Source organism: Urocampus carinirostris, chromosome 2 (assembly GCF_059441175.1).
Source record: "Urocampus carinirostris isolate Australia breed hairy pipefish chromosome 2, RoL_Ucar_1.0, whole genome shotgun sequence".
In the NCBI taxonomy this organism is placed as follows: Eukaryota; Metazoa; Chordata; class Actinopteri; order Syngnathiformes; family Syngnathidae; genus Urocampus; species Urocampus carinirostris.
In genome coordinates, this window is record NC_142350.1 from 40,187,836 (window position 1) to 40,210,091 (window position 22,256).

The following is a 22,256-nucleotide window of genomic DNA, read 5'->3' on the forward strand; positions in this document are numbered from 1 at the left end:
GGTTGCCATACAGATTAGGGTGGTCCTTAATGGGGGTCGAATTTTTTTTTTTTTTTGAAATATTGGGCTCTGACCCCCCGCATATGTTCTTATATCGATAAAAACACACTGTGTGCAATTTTGAACAATTTGGATAATATTTAGAGGTAGCTCAACGACTTTGAAATTTCCCAAAATGGTAAAATTTTGGCAATTTTCGAGAAAAAACGGAAATCTTAACCCTATGTGTACGGCGTTTTAGAACATCCAATTTCAGTCCATTGCTTATAATTGTAACACAAGAAAAGTTACAAGTAACTTTGTACACTAGGTCTGATATAATGTGCGAAAAATCCTTATTTTTCATACCAAAATTTCAGAGGCCTTGAGCGACCTCCAAATATCCTTTGATTTTGATGAAACTTTGCCTAATTACGTTTTGTATATATTGGAACATATTCAAGGGGTCAGAGCATGAAATTTTAAAAGTCGAAAAATAAGGACCACCCTAATACAGATATTCCTGAAAATGTATAAGATTATATAGCATGTTTTTTTATTTTGTTTGGACATGCCATTTGTTTTGTAAACCCTTGTTTGTTTGTGACTTTGTCCCTTGCACCTCTATTTAGGGCTTGTTCTTTGTTTCTGGTTTGGATATTGTCAGATTGGGTTTTGTTTGGACATGCCATTTGTTTTGTGAACCCTTGTTTGTTTGTGACTTTGTTGCTGGGTTTGTTAAATACCATCCTTATTTTGAGCACCCCCGCCTCAGTTTATGCTTCCCTTCATTTGTGCCCTCAAACTTAACTTAAATGATCCTAAAGATGTCTAAGAAGATTTTATTTCGTAATATAGTAATACCTCTATATACAGGAATAATTTGTCCCTTGTTCCTGCTCAAATCTAGAATTGCCTGTATCTCAAGCAAATGTTCCTGATATTAAAAAATGAAAACCAAATTAATTTGTACCCCGGCCTCCCAAAAGCATGCAAGTAACCATTCTAATTTGAACCTAAATAGCTTTTAAACACATCTTCCTGAACTTTAAAAATACATTCAAACTATAAGTAAACATAAACATACATTTATCCATCTCTCCATTAATATCCTGAAAAGGGTATCGGGGTTGCTGGAGCCCATCCCTGCTATCCTTGGGCAGTGGGCAGGGGACACCCCGAACTGGTTGACAACCAATCACAGAGCCCACAGAGACAGACAACTCACTCGCTCACTCACACCTAGGGAGAATTTGGACCGGCCAATTCACCTGACATGCATGTTTTTGGAATGTGGGAGGAAACCGGAGTGCCCGGAGGAAACCCATGCAAGCACGGGGAGAACATGCAACCTCCGCACAGGAATGTTCGATCGTACGACCTCAGAACTGTGCCGCGGACGCGCTAACCACTCAGCCGCCATGCTGCCCCATAAACATGCAGTAAAAATATAAATGAAATGATAATAAAATGACATCAAAGCCCAGTCTCCAGAAATTCTAGTAACTGGGATCTTTTCTCGTATAATAGGCAACATTTTTGCTCGGAAGACTTATTTTATCTCAAACTTCTCGTACATAGGATGCAGTTTCTGCTTCCCTTCGCTTTGGTCCACCTGCAACACACAACACAAATGCCACAACACACAATGGTGGTCATTATTTTATTTACGAATATTTTTGATTGAAGTATGGGTTTGCACTCCAATGAGTAGCAAAGATGCAATAACCAACTGCAAATCGTAGGAGTGAGAAGCAGAAAACAACAAAAACGGCACGAATAGATAGCTCAGTCAAAAGCTTAACAGGATCACAGACCAAACGTCTTCTTTTGAAAAAGTGCATTCACAAACATGACAAATACTTTCAACTCATGATGTCTAGCTTCATGTGATACAAAATATGCATACCTGTTTTAGATTTGTTTGTATTTCTATACATAGACATTTCATCAAATGGTTCACTTCTTTTTTTTTTTCGAACCATTTTTTTATACAAAGGTTAAAAGCAGGGTTGTGGTCATAGCAGCTTTGGACTTTCCAGCCTTATATCACATCACCTCAATTTTATGAGATAGTCTCACCCGATATCCAAATAAAACCCCTTAGAAAATGTTCTGCTGTTAAACTCAAACTTTTGTTCAACGTTTTTACTGAATGAGATTTTCATTAATTAATCTCATCCTTTATATTAGAAAGAAAAACAAACAGTAGAATCAATAAAACGTGGGCGACTAAATATATTTTATATACCCGCTTTTTTTGTCAATATCATAAATACTAATACACAAGACAATATTATAAGACAATGATTGGAGACTAACTGTAAAGATTAAAATAGTTAAAAAACTGTCTTTCAAGTTTGGAAGTTCATGAAAAACAAAATAATCAGGCGAGCACAGAAACACTACACTGCAGTCTATTAATGGCCCTTTTCCCATCTAAAGGAGAGCGTGAAAAAAAAAATAATGTCTATGAAAATGTATTCATTTCTGTTTCAGTCCTGCCTAAGATGTTTGCCTATTGTAAATAAGGCAAAAATCCCAGTGTTCAAAGAATTTGAAAAAGCAGTCCAACATACAGATAAAAACTGTATCATGCAAACCTTGCAAGACAAATTTCTGTATTCCCAAACAAGAGACAACTCATCTTTTATAATATCAAGTGAACAGGTAATGGGTGGAAAGCAGAAACCTCTAATCAACACTAGATACAATATATCCAAAAGCAAAAATATTTTATTTGAACATAATAATGTAATGTGACTGGAACAAGTTTATTTCCATATTAAGACTTTTAGTCATTGCTTGTTGCCTTTCTTTCAGTTGATACCGATCTCTTTGTTTTCCTCCAGATACCTGGAGAAAGGGCGGCTAGCTTCGAGGCTAGCTTTTTCCATTCCGCTCATTGGAGGGCTGCTTCCCGTGTGCAGACGGTCCATAGCGCCCGGCATGGCCCGCAACGAAGTTATACCCGGACCACCGAGGCTAACGGGTAACTGTGTGATACCTCCGTTTTGGATCACAGAGATTTCATTGTTCTTCATGGCGAGGCCGTTGGTGATAGCGGCGGCGTACTGGTTCCAAAAACCGGGATCAACATTCATAGCCCGAGCTGCAAGGTCTTTTTGGAACATTTCGCTGAACTTCATAGCATCCCCGCCAAGCAGGGCCATGGGATTTTCTACTGAAAGTCGCCTTCCTCTTCGTGCTGGTGCATTGTTCCACATGTGTGTTCCCATGTGCACCTGATATAAACAAACACATAGTACAAGTACAAAAATTACTGTCTGTTACAGGAGTAGCTCTTTAAACAACACCTCTAATTCCAAGAAATTCAGTATACAAGTTATATTTGCAACAATAATCATGTTTGCGATATGAAGGAAAATCAAGTTTTCGAACAGTCCCAGAGACTACCATTAGGGACCGTTTGACACCACTCACTGCTCATGACCACTCACTGCCAGCATCAGCTGGATCCAGTTTGTGCATTCAAACCACTACAGGCAAATAAATATAAAAAAATGCTGTAAAATTCTTAAGTTTGTACATTAATATAAAGTTACATTAACTTTGATTTGACGTGTACAGTAAGTGCTTACGTATCATCAACAGTCTATTGGGGTCATACCTGTCAACCTCAGCCAATTGCTCCTCGCATTAAAAGTTGCAATTCCCCTTATTAGGTGATTAAAACAACCTTAAAACACCTAGAAACCTATTTACTCACAGGAAGAATGACCGATGTACAATACAGCAACAATATCAGCTATCTACCAGCGACCAAAATGATACGGTTTACAGCTGAAATGGGTAATATGAGATCGGTCTTTTTCCGGGACATAAATTGTTATACGTGGCATACAATTCAATATAATCTAAAAACATGTTAAATACAGAGAAATATAAATCACGGGTACATGTTTTTAATTGTGTGCATTTTTTGCACATTCCATTCTGCAAAAAATAATGACCCCCCAAATAATGGGGGTACGTATTTTTAGAATAGCAGCAACGATATGCATTTCTGAACAAACAACGTTCCAGACATTTACAAGTAGGCCAACGTTTTGTATTTTGTTGTGTTTGTTTATAAAGAAAAATAATAACCAAATTGTTTTCGAAACATTCAAAATTAAAAGGACATTGTGAAGTATTTAGGGCGGCACAGCGGCTGGGTGATTAGCAAGCAAGCCTCGCAGTGCGGAAATCCCGGGGGTTGATTCCAGCTACCACGGATTCTTCATACTGAGTTTGCATGTTTTCCTCCCAAAAACATGCTTGTCAGGTTAATTGGCCGGTCCAAATTGTCCCTAGGTGTGAATGAGCGAGCGAGTTGTCTGTCTCTGTGTGCTCTGCGATTGGCTGGCAACCAGTTCTGGGTGTCCCCTGCCACTGCCCAAAGATAGCTGGGAAGGGCTCTAGCACCACCCTTATGAGGATAAGCAGTGCGGAAACTTAAAAAACAAACAAACATTGATTTTAATATTAAGCAAAAATGCGTGAATACGAACGTGTATCCTTAAATACTTGTTGGTCAAGAAATTTGTATTTATTTTACACAACATGAAGGTCGGCTAGGGAGAGCAGACATGATTGCCTGCCGCGTTCTTGCTAAGAGTACCCCCCAAAAAATTCCATAGTACTTGACTTGATAATATCCAATCAAAAACTGCAATTGCTCAAAAATGGTTTTGTTTTTTCATTAAACATAAAAAAAAGTAAAGAAATACAATTAAAAACATGATAGAAATACCAAGTAAAGAACAATGTAGCTAGCTATTTGAATCTTGGGGACATTAAGAACAAGAGTGGCACAAAATCAAGTCGTTTTAATTTGTGTTTCCGTATTTTCAGGACTAAAACCCCATATTGGCCAGAAATTTTAAATGTGTGCCTCACAACCTGGTGCGCCTGTATACTGCAAAATACATTGAATAGGATTGGAAACGATATAGTTTCTGGGTTTGCATTAGTGCACAAAGTTCTACCGTATATGTCCATATTTGAGCATCAGTTGATAATCATTGCTGTCCCAAATCGCAAAACAGTGTATGCAACGGGATTCGAAATTGGGTCGTGCCGGTGACGGCCCGACACAACCACTACACCATTAGTGGTACATATAACATATGAAAAGGCTTTGGAGCTTATCTCATTATCACACTATTTCTACTCAAAGTGCAAGAAACACTGAATTGCATAAACCATTCTGATTCAACAGTGCCTCCACTACTTCACCTGCACATAAACATTGCCAAAGACAGAACCAGAAAACATAATATTCAACAAGCTCTTATACATTTTAAACCAAAAGATTATTGACGCAGTGTTAAAAAAGTGGTGAGGTACTTCAGCGCTACTCATCGACGTCAGTAAACACAGTAGCTCTTAATGTAGTCTCACATTAATTCGCCTTATGGTTCAGTGCGTGTCATTTACGACAAATATATGAAAAATACCTTTTTTGGGAGGGTGTGCTGTATACCCATGTGTGCCTTATAATACAGAAAATACAGATCTTTTTCAGACCTTTTTATGCATATTACCATTATATTTTTATTTTGTTTGACGGGATGCATGTGGCCCGCAGAGCGTAGTTTGATCGAGACAACAGTCTTCTAAATGAGTTAAATCTAAGCTGTAGACACTTTGTATTTCTGTATCTTAAGTTTTATCCGATGAGCCATGACGAAATCAATCAACTGGTACATACCTTTAGATTGCCTTTAGTAGTGAAAGCCCGCCCACATATGGAGCAGGCAAAAGGTTTTTCCCCAGTGTGTGTGCGCTCGTGGATTTGCAAAGCACTTGCAGAAGAGAAATTTTTGCCACAAGAGTGGCAGTTGTGCTGCTTTGGTGTGCGTCGTGGGGGTGGGGGAGCCAACATAGGATTGGTACTTGGACTCAAAGTGGTCTGAGGAGCTGCAGCAGCCGGAACCTGGATGCCTGCAGGCAGGTGAGGATTGTCACCCAAGGACTTGCTATGCCCATTCATTTCCATTTTGATCATATTGGATGCCGTGCTGGCCAAGTTTGGAGGGTTTAGACCTAAAAGAAAATAGTATTTAAAAAAGCAGTTTACTTAACCAGATCATTAAAAATTATAGGACATATAACGTATGGTTATTCAGAAACATAGTTAAAGAATTGTGTCTTGGATAATGTTTTTAGAGTACAGTATAGTCATCCCTTGCTACACTACGGTGTACTTATCACGGTTTTGCTACCTTGCATATTTTCATCATGCGTTTTGTTCTACATTCTGATTGGCTTAGGAGTCACAATGGCCTTTTTCTGCCCGTGTCTGCATGTGCATCGATGACTTTGCAGTCTGAGTTGTACACGTACGTAAACCAGCTAGACGAACCTGTGTTATATATGCGCTAATCGTTTTCATTTTTGTTTCTCTAAAAGCCATCGTGTCAACATAATGCCACATAAGCAGCATCAGAAGGCAGAGGAAAATGCTTTCTTTCACCAACAAAGTTGGACTTCTTGACCCACTAAACTTGCTTTGCAGCCACATGTGAATCTGTGGCTCCTTGGGAATTTTTCAAAGATGTTTTATAATGGAAAAATATATGGTGTACGTAAGAATATACAGGATACATTCTTAAGGTGTCCATGAATATAGATACTGTATGTGTTTCCTTTCTTATAAGGCGTATACAAGGCTTTTATATTTTGCGGCTCCAGAAATGTATTTCTGTTTTTTTTTTGGGGGGGGGTCCAATATGGCCTTTAGGGTGACCAACCGGAAGGTAAATGCAGATTTCCCACTGTGTAATATTTGACCACTAGATGGCAGTGTTGTCTAATGCGAACGAAAACCAGTGCCACAGAGCACAGTGTAGCAGCAAGATCCCAGAATCACATGGCAGCAAACCTCTGGGTAGAGACTCCACAACGTAAAGCTATACAAATTTCTCGAACTATGACATTTTATAAGAATTAACATTGGTATGATAGTTAATGTATATCTGCTTAATATTCAGATCAATGTTTTTTACTGACTGAACATTTTTATATCACTAGCAGGAAATTAATACTACACTCTGTCACTTCACCATTTTACATCACAATTTGTTTTATCCAAAAGTGTCCACAAGATGGCACAAAATGTCATCTGAAGTAATCTGTATATCAGCAATATTATTTTTAAGATTATAATTTGACAGAAGTTATTTGAAAAAACATATGAATATAATACAGTGCTTGTATTTATTAAACAAATGCTTAAGCCTGTAATGAGGTTTGTCCTTTTCTTTTTTTCAATGTATAATAGAGTATTTATGGATGGATAAAAACAGAGGTCTTTGTGGGTTTTGACAGTCGCGGGACCTTTTGGAACTTAACCCCAGCAAAAAACGAGGGATTACTGCGCTGCACTTTTTTTTCAAATTTAGCTCATACACACCTCTGTCTCTGTTTAGAAACAGCATACTGAAGTGACTCTCCTCCTTGACATAGTGTCTGCTCGGTTGGATGGCAGTCAGGTCCAGGGCGCCGTTGCCTTCGGTTACCGGAAGCGGTGACGGCGTCCCAGATTTTTCAGACTTCACAGTTGCCAAGCCGGCTGAATGGTTCTCCTGGCTTTCTTCTACTGCCGTATCACTGTTGTGATTGTTCAGAATAGTTTGGGATTTGGATTGCTGGTTCTCACAGTTGCTATGAGCTGGGGATAAATGTTGCAAAGAACCAGAGGACTCTGACATAGCAGGGCTACCCAAACTATGAGATTCTGCATCCCCGTTGGCGGACATGGAATCAGGAGGAAAGCATTCATTCTCGTTTCCGTAGCTGCAGAAATTCTGACTCGGTTTTTGAGTAAACGGGCTCGTAATTTTTGCAGTGGAATCAATCATCTTCATCTGATTCTCCATTGCTGCTATGCTCGACATTATGGAAATTGGTGGGGAGCTTCCCGGTGAATAAGGTTTAGATGGGTCGATTTCACAATCTTTTAAATCCACTTCATCGTCTATAGCCTGCTCCATTTCATCCAGAAGATCGTCGTCATAATTGCTCATCGCATCTATGCTTTTTTCATCAAAGCCCAGGTCTGTGTCCATTTCCTGAAGGTTGTCATTGACAGGAGTGTTTGGGATCTGCCCACCCATGTGCATGCGAATATGCTGCTGCAGAACAACAGCGTTGGTGAACTTTTTCTGACAAATGGGACATGAGTGCTGGACACGTAGTGGGGGTTTAGACCGATGGACTCCAAAATGTGTTTTAAGGTTACCCTTCGTGGTGAAAGCCCGCCCACATATCTTGCATTTAAAAGGTCGCTCGCCAGTGTGGATGCGGTAGTGCATCTTGAGCGCACTCTGACAGCTCAAAACACGGTGGCAAATGACACACTGGTTGGGGTCAGTCATTTTCTTGTCAATGTTTTCCACAAGCTGTTGCAATTTGGAAGTCTCTGAAGTTTGCATAGAGTCTAGGAGACCTCCAAAGGGGAATTTGGCCTTGAATTGATCTGAGAGCATTGGAAGAACGGGGTGGGAGACTGGGTTTGAAGTACATTTTGTGTTGATCGGTTCGGTAACTTGAGAACTAGTTAATATTGTTGTAGAGGTGATGGCAGTGGAGAGGACCACATCAGAAACTGTGGCTGTGGTGGTTGTATTTTCCCCTGGTCGACTAGGACATGATGGGGGAAGGAGAATGCCTTCAGGCTTCAGAATTGGAGGTGCGTCGCCACCCTGTGTGGGTTTAGGAGAAGTTGAAGTTGTAATTCCAGAGTCAGTGACAATGGTTGGAGACAAAGACGTGCATTCACTTTCAGGTGACCTATTTACAGGAGTGCGGCTCGCAGAATCACTAAACCCACCCATCATACTCGGTAAGGTGGGAGGTAGTTGGAGCCCAACTGATGTGGGAACAGTAGGGAGTACTGGTTTACTGTCAAGCCATGTGGTGACAGGCTTTTCTGGAGGCAAAGACATACCGTATGGAATGCCTGAGCTTGTAGGAACATTGTCTAAGTATTCAGGAACTGGGTATGGGTTCATTTGAATATGAGGATATTTTTCTTTGTGCCTCTGGAAGTGGACTTTTAAATTTCCCTTGGTAGAAAATCGGTTGCCACATATGTTGCACTTGTAGGGCCTCTCTCCAGTGTGGGAACGCAGGTGGATTTGCAGTGCACTGTCACTGCCAAATACCTTGGCACAGAACCTACATTTGTGCTTGAAAAACGGGTCCTCAGAACTTGGCTTTGTGTCGAATACAGACACATTTGGGGGCTTCCCCTTGCGATGTTTCATCAGAGCAGTCAGAGGGTCAAGTGCATTGGCTGTTGCTGCTATGCTAGCCAGCGGGTTTGGGAATATGACGCTGCTTGATGAGCTGTGAGGCATCAGCGGAAGATTGGAAGCTGAGCTCAGAAGGCTGTTGTGACTGAGCGAGGGTGGGGTGTTTGAGTTCCTTGAATGATTTGAACTGCTGCTGATTCCACCACTTCCTGTTGCACTACTGCTCATGCTTATGTTGGTGACTGAAGATGAGCAGGAGGGTAGTAGAGCTGACAATCCCGAGGCATTGTGCGGGGGAAACATAGAACTACTGGAGGATGTATTAGACACTGAAGAACTTGACGGCTGACATCTATTTGATGACTGCAAGTGTGGCCCTTCTATTGCAGAGGTTAAAGGTGTAGAACCTTGGTTGCTGAGAGAGGCTGGCAACCTAATAGGGAGTTGATGGACAGGTGGAGCGATAAAGTTGTGGAGTTGAAGCTGACTTGCAACTGAGGGGGTACAAGCAGAAACCGGCCCGGGGTTTCCAGTGACTGTGTTATGGTGGTTAAGTGCAGGCTGTGTTGCAGACTGCCGGTTCATCAGTGCTACTTGACTTCGTATCTGTTCTATCAATTGCAGCTGGTGTATTTGCTGCTGCTGAAGAGCCATCAGTTGGTCCAGAATCATAGGGATAGCCATGGTAGAAACACCGCTGTCTGCTGCCGCCCGAATGCTCTGAGAAAACTGGGCAACTGCTACTCGGGTGCCATGCAGAGTTTCTAAGGTAACGTTAGTGCTTGGCATGGTATAGCTTGCAACACTCGGAGGGCTAACACCATCATTGTGAGGTAGGGAGCCATCTGCTTCAGGTGACGCCACATCTAATTCTTCAAGATCCATATTCTTTTCGGACAACAGTTCCACCTCCATCTCCTCCTCCTCCTTTTCTAAAATCCCAACACCATTTGAGGTGGTTAGATCGGGGACGTCATCTCCCTCGCTCACAGGCGTGCGGTTTCCGTCCCTGGCATCATCGCTGTCAGCTTGTTCGCTGGGGCAACTGGGTACGGGAGAAGGTTCCGGGTACTCGAGGGAGGTAATAGGTGTTTCTTCATTGTCATTTACAATTAGCACCAGTGGGTTCTTTGTACAGTTGGTTAAATGTTCACAGAAATCTGCCCATTTGAAGAACTCGGCGCAACACTTTTCACACACATGAGTCTCCTCGCTGCCACTGCGGCTTTCATTCCCACTGTCAGCATCATCCAGCACATCACCTCGAGCTGAAGGGAAGAGGTCAGGGGTTTTAGAAGGGATACAGAGAAGGGGAGGGGGAGAGAAGAACTCATGAATAACAAATCAATAAAGAAACCCCATATATTTTGCAGTGCAGTGGTGAAAAGATCTAACCTTAGGTTTTCTGTCTCTCTCTTTTAACACAAAAAATCAATACATGCATGTATATATTTTTTACTCCCCACAAATTATGCCAGTTCACCAATTGTCAAGGCCCAAGTTGCAGTGATCACACCCCGTTTCGAAAGTCAGCTAATAATTTTCTTTGTGCAATCCATCAAATTATGAGGGCCTATCAATTGTGGATACTGCCGCTTAATGAAATTCCATAGAGCCCATCGATTTCCAATATTTCATACAATTCACAGCTGCCTCGTCTGTTGGATACAAATCAGGACATTGATGGCCCTATTAGGATTCCCCTCTGATATCAGGCAGCTGAAATTCCAGCTGAATTTCAAATGTCGAAGCCTGTTCTCTGTGTACTGCAGGGCAGTAAATTTGGACAACGTATTTCAAATTGCGCAGTAGGCTACCTCATTTTGCAAAAAAAATGCAATAACCTCAAAATAATAGCCAAAAGCCAAAGTACATTTTTTATTTATGATAAGACCTTTACAGTAGTTTTGTCAGTTTAACCCCCCATCTACAATCTCCCATTCTCTGCGTCTCTCATGCTCTCAAAACCGACTCAACACATTTCATGCTACTGTCAAGGCAGCAAAGTCTCTGATTAGTTACACATGTTCAATCACAGTTAGCGCGAGCCACTTCCTCTTCTTCATGCGACCAGTCCATTCCAACAGGCCAATTCATACAACTGATCAAAACCATAGGACATTATTACTATTAATAAACGTAGTATTAATTGTTGATCTGTCTATTTAATAAAATAGTCGCTATAATAAATGGATATTGGCAAAATAAATGCATATCACTAACTTGATGCAAATTTACTGCCATTGTTTTATGAAATTGCCTCACTTTGAACAAAAAACTCTGCTGCTTGATAAAAAAGCTACTTTACTCTTACATTTGAATTGTTTTAGAAGACATTTTGCAAACAAATTATCACTACTTTGAATTAACGTAGTGTAAATTTTCCATTTTTATATGATACAAAAGTATGCTTACTCCTTTATTTTGCCAATGGGTTATTCCAGGTGACTTATAAATGTACTAAGATAAATGTTAAATGGTCTGGTCTTTATATAGTGATTTTCAAGTCAGTGAAGACCTCTAAGACAATTCTGTTATTACTTAAAACAGAATTTTCAACTGTGTGTGTGTATACATATAATTTAACAATAAATAATATAATTCAAAAAGGAGCCAAAACAATGTATGATTCCAAGCTAATTATCAAGAAGTAAAAATGAAGAAGTTGCTAGCAACAACACATGGCAGCACGTTGAAAATCTCCTTAGCCCGGCAGCGGACAGAGAATCCATTTCCATAATTGAGGCTGAAAGGTCAACACAAATGAGTAGGCATTGTGTTTGGATGATTAGTTATTAGAATGGTATTACTGCCAATCTCTTTTACTCATCCATACAATTCTAAGTGGAAACCTTTATATTCTAACTCCTTGCACATGCATGCACACGCAAAGAAACGCACTTACGCGATACTTGTGTTCATAGCACAAGACCGACATTTAGGGAAATTACCACCCTTTAATCATTTTTGTAGAGAATTTGAAAATAAAAAGAGGATAAACAAAGCGGACAATGTTTCATGTAGGCAATCCATGATTTGACATTACAGTTGTTTTGAGCATGGTAACATCCCACAAGGCAGTAGTTCTGCATAAAAAGTTAAAGCTCCCTGAAAAAGAACTTTAGTGTGAAGGCGACATTTTGTGGCTGCGCGCGCAAGACTGCTTGTGCACATCTGTGTGTTAATGTATTGATTTTCCTATACCATGCAAAAGCAAGGGGCTGGCAAAAGGAAAAAAAGGCTGCGGTACGTTTTTCGCAGGAGCTTTAAGTGTCTTCATTTATTCCCGTGCAAATATTAGGGAGAACACAGTCAATGGAGTGATTGTGGACATTGAATGTGTGTGTGCGCTATCATGCTGAACAATCTTTGGCATGCTAAGTGAAACCGCTAATCTGACATATCAGATGAGGTATTCATGCTTTCCACAGTGCTGTGCACTGAATGGAGCACTGGCATAATGAGCAATTACAAACGCTGCCATTCTTAAGCGGTCATAGCGTCTCTTAATGAATATATAAGAGAGAAAAAAATATATACTGATAAAATAGACTTCATGTTTTGTTTGGTTGTTCATGGCATTTTTTTAGACACAATACAAAAAACGAGTAAACCAATGACTAAGTAAAGGAAACTACAAAATATATGCACAAAAACCAGATGTACAATACTAACCCATGAACATGTGCCTAAATGGAGTAGGCTGAAGCTAAAGCATATAAGTGCCTACCCCTATCCCATTTGTTTTCTTGAGAATCAAAACAAGAAAATAAAATGTTACCCCAAAAAAGTGGAAATTAGAAAACCAAGAAATTACATTTTAATACGAAAATGTTACCACTGGTGACTCGCTTAACCTACATACGTCTCTTCGGTTGTGTGTAAGAGTCTGGTTAGTTAATATAAATCAGAGATAATATTTTTACTTTCTAAAAAAGCATTGCATAATATGAATTATTTCCCAATGATACAGAAAATAAATGATTTAAAAATATTTTTTCTACCTTTAAATTCCCTCACTACTTCATAATTCTGCTCTCACACACTCCCCCGTAGTTACATCGGCGCGCATAAAAAGTGACTTCACGCATCCTTGGACCTGCAGAGCCTGCAGAGTACGCGGTACGCCCGATTGCGAGCGTTAAAACGGCACTAACAGAAAGGATAACATAGCCAGAAGATGCTGAAACACGAACAATTTGTTTGCAACTCAGCATTAAGACAGCCAGATGAGACAACCTCCGCAGGCCTGAAAATTATTGTCAGCAGGCCTTTTATGAGAATGGAATATTTTTCAAAGTAATGAATAGAAAATGTGCCCTGGCTAAATTACACTTATTAATACTGTACCAGTACAAAAAGGTAATTAAATTTAAAAGTGAGTCATATTTAAGTGCCTTCTTGAAGACATTATGGCACTCAGTGTGGGTGGTCCGCCCAGCCTGCGCCCATCGGTGAGAAGGGATTAAAACAAAAGACAAACAAAAGCCTCGCTGCAGGGGTGTGAGGGAGAGGGTGAAGGGGTGGGGGTGCGGACACAAGCATGTTAAGACTGTCGGCGGGGGTCTTATCACTACATTATACTGATTGCGTCCCTTTACTTCTGAAATATTTCACATGTTGTATAATGCGGGGACCCTTGAAGAGGAGGCTCAATACTGCCTTTTTAAAAATGGTTTTTAATGTGGCTTCATTTTTATTTAATTTGATTTGTTTTACTTTCATTGTTACATATTTACCTTTGTTTCACATGTTTATGTTTTAGTTCTGCAGTATTATTTATTTTCTTATTTGGATTATTTCAGTGTTTCCTCATGTGCGAGGGCCAACACTGGTGGGGTGTGGTTCAATGGCTAAGAACCCTTTCCTGAGGCAATCTGTTGCCATCCCTATCAGTCTCTCTTAGGTCCCTTTCCTCACTTGTTTAGTCTGTGCCTTGCCATGATTATATTTCGTGTCTCTCATTATTTTGTTTTTATTTTGTTTGTGTCCCGGGTTGTTGGCTAGGGGAAAAGGAAGGGGTGTTATTGTACACGAAATGTGTTTTATACAGCACTTTGAGTGGCAATTGATTAGCTGAAAAGTGATTTACAAATAAATTTAATTTGATATGAAATAACAACTGTATACATTGTAGATATGTTGAGCTTTACGAAAGAAAACCTTCTACAAATTTGTGAGGATCAAAACACGCTTTAGACGCAACCTAGGGGCCCTCGTTTCTCAAAGACACGATCCAACACAAGTTTTCAGGAAGTGGTGACCAGACGAAGAGCCAGTCTCCGTTCTGCAAGGTCAACGCCACCTGTTTTCTAATTGTTTAAAGATCTTGACACGCAGCTGCAGGACCTGCTCGGTTGGGGACGGACAAAGGTTAAATCAGCGAATGCTCGTGGGCTCCCCTGCCCTTAAATCCTGACAAACAGCCCCCCGCCCCCCCAGAACCCCTGAGGTGGCGCAAATGTCCCTAAGGCCTGAGCGGCAAAATGCATGATCTACATGACACTTGATGGGTATGTTTGACATAAGTTTTGCTTATAACGTATTTATTCATGTATGTACACTTTTTTCTTTTACAGAAACCCAAACTCAAAATTTTGGGTGCACAATATACTGAGGCTTTATCAAGGTAGTACACTATGTAAACCATATTTGGGCTATGATTGATCAGTGGACATAAATCGCTGACATTTACTCAGCATCGAATGCAACGGGAATTAAACCTGGCTCACGGCGATGAAGGCGCCAAATCTTAACCACTGGACCACTACGATTGTAGGAGATACAATAATAAATGTGATCTCCATATCCCATTATTTTCATCAGGTGACACATACAGCAATGTAATTGGGAATTATGGGAAAGAGTTCAGCAAAAACAACGTGGGACCATGAGTAGAAATAGTGTAAAGATGAGCTAAAATCAAATATTTTCTTGTGTCAAATACATGCGGTTTTAGAGATTACACAGTAAAATAGACTTATCAAGATTTATTTTTAATCGTTGCTGTTAGAATTGTTAATGTTTTACTTGGGCCTGGTTGAGAGAATGTAGTCAGACATTAAACCGGTCTGTGGTGCAGGAAAGGTTGCCTACAACTGTTCGCCCCAAACGACCAAATCACATTTTTCCTGCACATTTCACTTGTAAGGTAGCATCGAATAACATCCTGAGCTAGAAGTAATGCTTCACTTAGTAGAGGAATTATAATAAAAATGGCCCCAATAATTTTGATTCTGCATGACAAAAAGGCCAGTTACGTTCTTAAATTAAAATATTCAGGAACATTCCACGGACACTTAAAACAATAGTGGACACTGGCAGTGTGTGTGTGTGTGTGTTTGCGTGTGTGTGTCCATTTAAAAGCACAAATGGACTCCGGTGTCGCACCAGAGTGTTAAGAAGAGAAACAAGCTAGTAAAAGACGCGTATTTTCACTGTTAGTTTAATGGACTTGTTGAAAAGTTCTGCAATGAAAAATGTCAAGGACTTGAGGAAACGGGACAACTTAAAATTCACTTGATAGTTCCTAAAGTTGTCGTCATCAGTGAAGATTTTTTTTTCCCGTTCAAAAAATAGTCTGAAATTGTAATGAAATCACAATAAGGGAATGGCAATTTGACTATACACACCCAAACACAGGCATGCAAAATGGAGAAGCTTTACACATTTGTAAACTGAGAATGTGTGATAATTTATGATGGAATATTGTTGTTTAACACTCCCTGCTGTATTTGGGTCAAAATGACCATCCGTTGTGTTGTTATAAACCCAGAAAAATATCCCAAATTATATTTTATTTACCTTTACATGTTATGGGTTTTCCTCCTTTGGTTTCAAAGGTATGAAAATTAAATGTTGTTTTTTTTTTTCACATTTCCATGTAAGTTGTATTCAAAATTCAAGGGTGGCCCTTAAAATGAGGAAGATACGGAGGTTAAAGAGGAAAAAAATACATATTGCAAATTTGAACTCAGATTCAGATTCAATATTTTAGTATAGTTATATAATTCAAACACACTTAGTTGATGGTGCATATCTATCAACGATTAATCAATTAAATTGTACATCATTTACATCCTAACAATTCACAACAAAGGTGTTTTTTTATTTATTTTGTTCAGCAGAATTAAAAACATTGACAAACATTATTAAAGACCATTCAATTGTCAATATTCCTTGCGGCATGCTGTAAGACCGACAAAGTGAGAGAAAAGGAAACAAATCAAGTGTGCTAAATTTATGTGAGGGGGTAAACAAAAAAAAAAGCATTTACATGACAATACACGGCTCCGACCTGCACCGGAATTAGCGTTTTTTTCGAGGGTTTTTTTTGTGCAGATGGAGAGCCGCAGAGGGACAGCACACTCTTTCATTCGACACTTAGCAGCTTTAAACAATAATTTCTAAATGACAGTTTTATTGCATCTTGATTCTTTTAAGAATTGCAAAAGAGGGTTACAAATGTGTTGCCATTTATAATAGGCTAAGTTTGTTTTACTGTGCATGTTTATGTCAATCACGTGAATTAGTAAATAGAGTTTAACTATACACTCCAGGTTTTGCAATAATAATGTTAAGAAAAAATGTTCTGGAGGCCTTTAAAAAGGCCCGTTGGTTCGATGTTTTATTCAAGTAAACGGAAATTATTAAAAATTGTATTAAAAGGCTCCAGATTTGGTCATTTTACTTATTTCAATGGACAACCACAGGGAAGGAAAAGCTTGTCAAATCTAGTCACAAATAATTGTATAGCTCTTAATCAAAAAAAAAGCTCAAATGAATGCATTGGCCACAGTTATAATCTAAATTCTGCAAGCAGGGAAGGAAATATTTTCCTCAAGAAAACCTAAAACAATCAGGAAAGAAATGACGCACACTTTTGGATTGAAAAGGTCCGGTTTGAACTCACCGTGTTGAGAAATGATCCCGCTCACGGGCACATCCTCTTCCGATTTCAGATGCTGCGGTTTGGCTTGCTTGCGTCGGGACATCCTGGTGCCGGTTCTGGTCCTGGTGCCGTTTCTGGGTTTTCCTCCGGGCTTCGGTTCTGCTGTGGAGCTCCCGGGTTGTGTGCCTTCTCACACACATGAGCGCAGTGCGCTCCGCGTTCCCGCCGTCCCCAAAGTTCTTCTCTCCCAAAAGAAACTGTAGAATTAACTGTTTTAGCCGCGTTTGGGATTGCACATGTCGGGATTATAATTATGATGGTGAATAATGCTCGGAGATGAGTGGCACCGTTCGGAGGTGGGGAGGGTTGGCCCGGGTCCAATAGACGCGCATTGGATATGCTAATGAGGGGAGCGACTGAGCAATTAGCCGCCTCACTCTTGGACTTTATCCTTTTCTCTTTTCTCTTTATCTCCCCCTTCACAAATCTCTTGTTTGGGCGAGGGTGCTGGTTGTTTTCGGTTGCTCCGCTTCTTCTCGTGCGCACAAGTGCTCCTTCAAGATGTTTTCTCGGTGCGCATTTCTTGGAGTTGTTTTGTTTGCGCGCAGGCGCAACTCGTCAGAGCGAGTGAGTTCATGTTGTGACGCACGCTTATAAGCGAGTTTAGTCCAAAGTTTCCGATTTGAGATAGACAAAAATCCCACAATGCTTTGGTCAGAGTGCGCTCTGCAAAAAAAAAAAAAAGTTGTTGCGCGATCCCTTGTTCTTCTGCTCCTCCTCAAAAGTGTATTTGATGCGCAGGGCCTGTTTTCTCCCGTGCGCAAAAGGCCTGTTTTAAAAAGTTTTGCCGGAGCGGCCCACCAGTCTAGCTGAGGGTGGGCTCCGTGTGAGTGGGGACAAGCGGTGAGAATGAGTGTTTAACCCCCAGTGAGGCGGTAGGCTCAGCCCATTGCTCCCTACCGCCGCTAGGATGTACCACCACGTTGCTGTTGAATGGACCGTCCCTCCGCTTTTGCTTTCCTCGCCCTCCCCCGTGTCGACACCCACGTTTGGGAGTCCACCTAGCACCTCACAACGCTTGTCAGTCTGACATTTCTTCCCCCGAAATCAATTTTTGGATGATGCATGCGTTTTCTTTTGCACTGGAATATTTAAACAAGAAAAAAATGATATGAATGAAATCTATATAGCCCTGTTCGAAACCAAATATTTGGAACTAACGTGGATCACTTAGTTCATTCCCTTACTCAATCGTATGATTATTATCAGACAAGTTATAAGAGTGTCCAATACACGGTCATTTTACCAGAGTTAAATATGCATTGTCAAAGTGTTTTAACTCGTCTCGTGTTCTTACAACAATAAAAAGAGCAGTAGGGAACATAACAAATTCCTGTGTTGGTGAAGAAAACAGAGTTCAGCTCGTTTTTTTTTCACTGTCATTCTCAAATGTTAATGTTAGAGTTAATGCAACAACGGTGTGAGCGAAATATCTTTCAGGTGTAGAAAATAATAAACTCTTTGAAACATATTAATTTAATTAACTGTTGACGGTGAAAAAAAAATGACTCTTGAAAGCTATGCCTACTTTCTTCCTGGTCTCTTGTTAGTGAAATCAAGAATGACACATAAACCTACAGTGAATACATTTAACACTTATAAGTTAATAAAACTGTAATTGTTAAAAATTATTTACACTGCTCTCTTAACTCTCAATTTGTCTGTATTGAATTTTAACAAAACCAAGGATGCAACTTCTAGTGTAAAACTTGACAAAAACTGCAGTTAAGTGTAAAACACAAACTTATACAGTAAAATTAACAGCTGAAAATGTGATTATGCATTCAGTGTACATTTCAAATTATGTGGAAAGGAATATACTGTATGTTCACTCGGGTAGTTTTAAAATGAACTCTTTAGATGTTAAATTAACGCTGGTCATTTCAATGTGTACCTGTCAACCTAACCCAATTGTTCTCCTTATTAATGAAGCAATTCTAAACCTAGCACCTAGTTGACGCATAGCAACTATATAAAATAACAAGTTTATGCACAATAACAATTCTTTAAGCATCTCTCTTAGTTCTTTCCCCACCTGCAGTATATTTAGTGCCTCTTATCATATATATACTGTAACAGTGCAAGATTCCGCATACCTCATCAGTCCTACATTTGGTTTTACTCTGTGACAGAAACTGTCACAATTTAGTTAGTTTATTCTACCAATAATCTTCACATAAAAATCATCGGAAATTGTCTCGTTGTCTCGGCTCAGTGAGAATTTTAAAATTTAACAGCATTCAACATTCCGAATATAAAACAGAAATTACAATTTACAATTATTAAAAATTCGGACAGCACTTGGGTAAAAACTGTTTGTAAACCTTTTAGTACCCTTGAATGACTTCAAGCGTCTACCGCTCCGTAACAGATGAAAATGATCATTACCAGGATGACTCTTATCCTTAAGAATATTTGAGGTACGTTTCAAAACTCTATCATTATATATAGATTCCACAATCTTTTCCGCTGTGCGGATTACAGAATTGAACTTCGACAGATCTTTCTTTGTGATTCGACCAAACCAGACAATAATAGAATTTGCTAAAACACTTTCAATAATCGCACGATAAAAATTGACTAGGACTTCCTGATGAACATCGTAGGAGTTCAACTTCCTTAGGAAGAAAGTTCTTTGGCGTGCCTTCTTTAGAATTTTCTCCGAGTTTAGCGCCCAGCTTAGATCTTCTGTTCCACCTGCTCGACTCTTTTGCCATTGATAAGTAAAGATTCCTTCTGGTTTTTGTTTTTCGTCCGAAAGTCAATAATCATTTCTTTGGTTTTGTCCAAATTCAATATCAAATCATTTCCATTGCACCATTCCACGATGTTATCCACCTGCCGTCTGTATGCGCTCTCATCATTGTTCATAATGTAACCAGAAACAGTAGTGTCGTCAGCAAATTTAACAACTAGATTGTTATCATCAGTGGATCTGCAATCATACGTAAATATGGAATAAAGACAATGTGATAAAACACATCCTTGTGGGGTACCGGTGTTTAGAACGAGATCTTTCGAGGTATGATTGATTTAGTTTAATTTGCAACAAAGATGCATTATCTTCCTATACTCTCTGTATGAACTTTACGCTCATGATTGAAAAATATCTTACTGTCATTCAAGTAATGAAGGTAGAACAGAACTTTGTAAATCTCATTCATCAATACACTCGGGAAATACATGCTAGTGTATCAATATTAGCAATCTACGCTGACATTAGTGTCTGCTACCAGCGACCAAGACGATTTGGATCATAGCCAAACTAGCAAAAAGAGATCGGTAGAGCAAAAAATGGTTAGAAATAATAAAAAAAACATATAAAGTACTGGGGAAACACATATGTTCACAGGTAAGCAACTCCCACATTTGGGGTCGACCTAGTACCTCACGACGCTTGTTAGTCTGTCATTTCCACCCCCAAAATCAATTTTTGGATGAGATGTTCAAATCAAAATTTATTTGTATAGTAAACTTTTCAGACACTGTGATCTAAATCAAACTGCTGTATAAAACATTAAATATGAAATAAGAAAATCACCATTCTCCATCCGACATAACAAAATATCAAATACACGGAGACGAGCACACACAAATCGGCTAAAAATTATAGAAACAAAAAAAAAAGAATAAAATAGAAACCTGACATCACACAACAAAAACACTAGTAGATGCACAGGGATGTTTAATTTTCAAGAAAACTACTAAAGGTTAAAATATAAGAAGAAATATATATTTATTTAGTGTGGAAATTGAATATACCGGTGAGAAATAAGCGGTTCTTTCATCAAAAGTAAACACATTTTCAAATGGAAATTAAGCTGTGCGAGATTTCCGTTTTGCACTGTGATATTGAAAGAAAAAATAGGTATTTCAATGACGTATATATAAACAGACCTGTTGGAAACCACATATTTGTTACTAACACGTAGTGAATTGTTAATTCCCTGACTGGTGCTTATTACGATGATTGGACAAATTATTAGAGCCTGTGTTTCATACACAGTGAAATAACCAGTGTTAATTTAACACCTAAAGAATGCAATGCCACTTCATTTGGTGTATATTGGGGAAGTACAGCCTGGTGGCGTCCATTGCTCTCCAGGTCAGTTTTTTGGATAGGGGTTTGCTCCCCCACATGAAACAGATTGAACTGGTTTCCATGGTTCCCAGAAGCAGGAGAAGCCTCCTGACTCAAATACAGCATCTTCATCATCTGGTTGTGGTTTGTTTCTCGGTGTGAAGCATCATCCCGCTTTTCAGAGATGAGCCGGACTTTGGCTTTTACGGGCAGAAGCATGTAACAATGTCAATACTACATCCCAAATCATTGTTTTTCCAAAGTTTTTAGTATCACATTGTACAATACACAAGCACTTGTGGCTTTCATATTTTGTTGATATAAAAACTTTCTAATTAGTTAAATAAATACATCAATAGCTGATTTAATATAACGGTTCCATTCAAAATACATACATAATTCAATAAAATAGTTACCTATGTATATACAGTATATTATCCCTACTTAGCGCAAATTTACCTCATTTGGGTGTCTATGAAACAGATTTACCCGAAACATTGAGGTAATAATATAAACCTGTATTTAAGATTTTTTTTTTCTTTCAGCGCTGTGGCGACATTAAATGATTAATTTTACGACAAAAACGATGGGTCGACGATCTTTAGCAACTGCGAGAGACAAACCATTTTTAAAAGTTTTATTTGTTAGATATGGTGCACTGGTTTCGTAATTATTTGATGATTATTTTATGAAATCATAAAACATTGTACAGTGAAATAAAACACACTAAAGAATTAGCTTCAGTCCGCAGAGCGGGTTTGGGGGTTTTGTTAATTTGTGTCTTAGAATATATGGTGTAGCTTTCAAATAAAAAAATAAAAAAAATGCTTTTATGGCTTTTTGAGTCCCCAACCCCTGGTTTAGGGCTAAGTTTTGCAACCCTAGGGCCTTTTTATCTCCTCTAAAAAATGTACGGAGGGAAATTGTATTTTAAGCCCCAGTCAAATATTTCAATTTTGAAATTGTCGGGAAAGGCTATATC

General features: G+C 39.3%; 1 protein-coding gene across 1 annotated transcript; it reads right to left on the minus strand.

Moving 5' to 3' along the window:
- Positions 1-1,623: 1,623 nt before the first annotated feature.
- sall3a (spalt-like transcription factor 3a) lies at positions 1,624-18,097 on the minus strand. The gene is made up of 4 exons (XM_088326498.1): positions 17,155-18,097; positions 7,400-10,510; positions 5,696-6,030; positions 1,624-3,224 (listed from the first exon to the last, which is right to left on the minus strand). Exons 1-4 carry the CDS (start codon positions 17,234-17,236, stop codon positions 2,799-2,801), a joined length of 3,954 nt encoding a protein of 1,317 aa, XP_088182624.1. The 5' UTR covers positions 17,237-18,097; the 3' UTR covers positions 1,624-2,798.
- Between the last annotated feature and the right edge of the window lie 4,159 nt (positions 18,098-22,256).

Coding starts and splice junctions, on each gene's coding strand:
- sall3a (XM_088326498.1), bottom strand. CDS start 17,236: ATGTCCCGACGCAAGCAAGCCAAACCGCAGCATCTGAAATCGGAAGAG. Junction 10,511..17,154: donor CGGGATCATTTCTCAACACG/GTGAGTTCAAAC, acceptor TCTTCCCTTCAG/CTCGAGGTGATGTGCTGGAT. Junction 3,225..5,695: donor CTACTAAAGGCAATCTAAAG/GTATGTACCAGT, acceptor TGTTTATATCAG/GTGCACATGGGAACACACAT.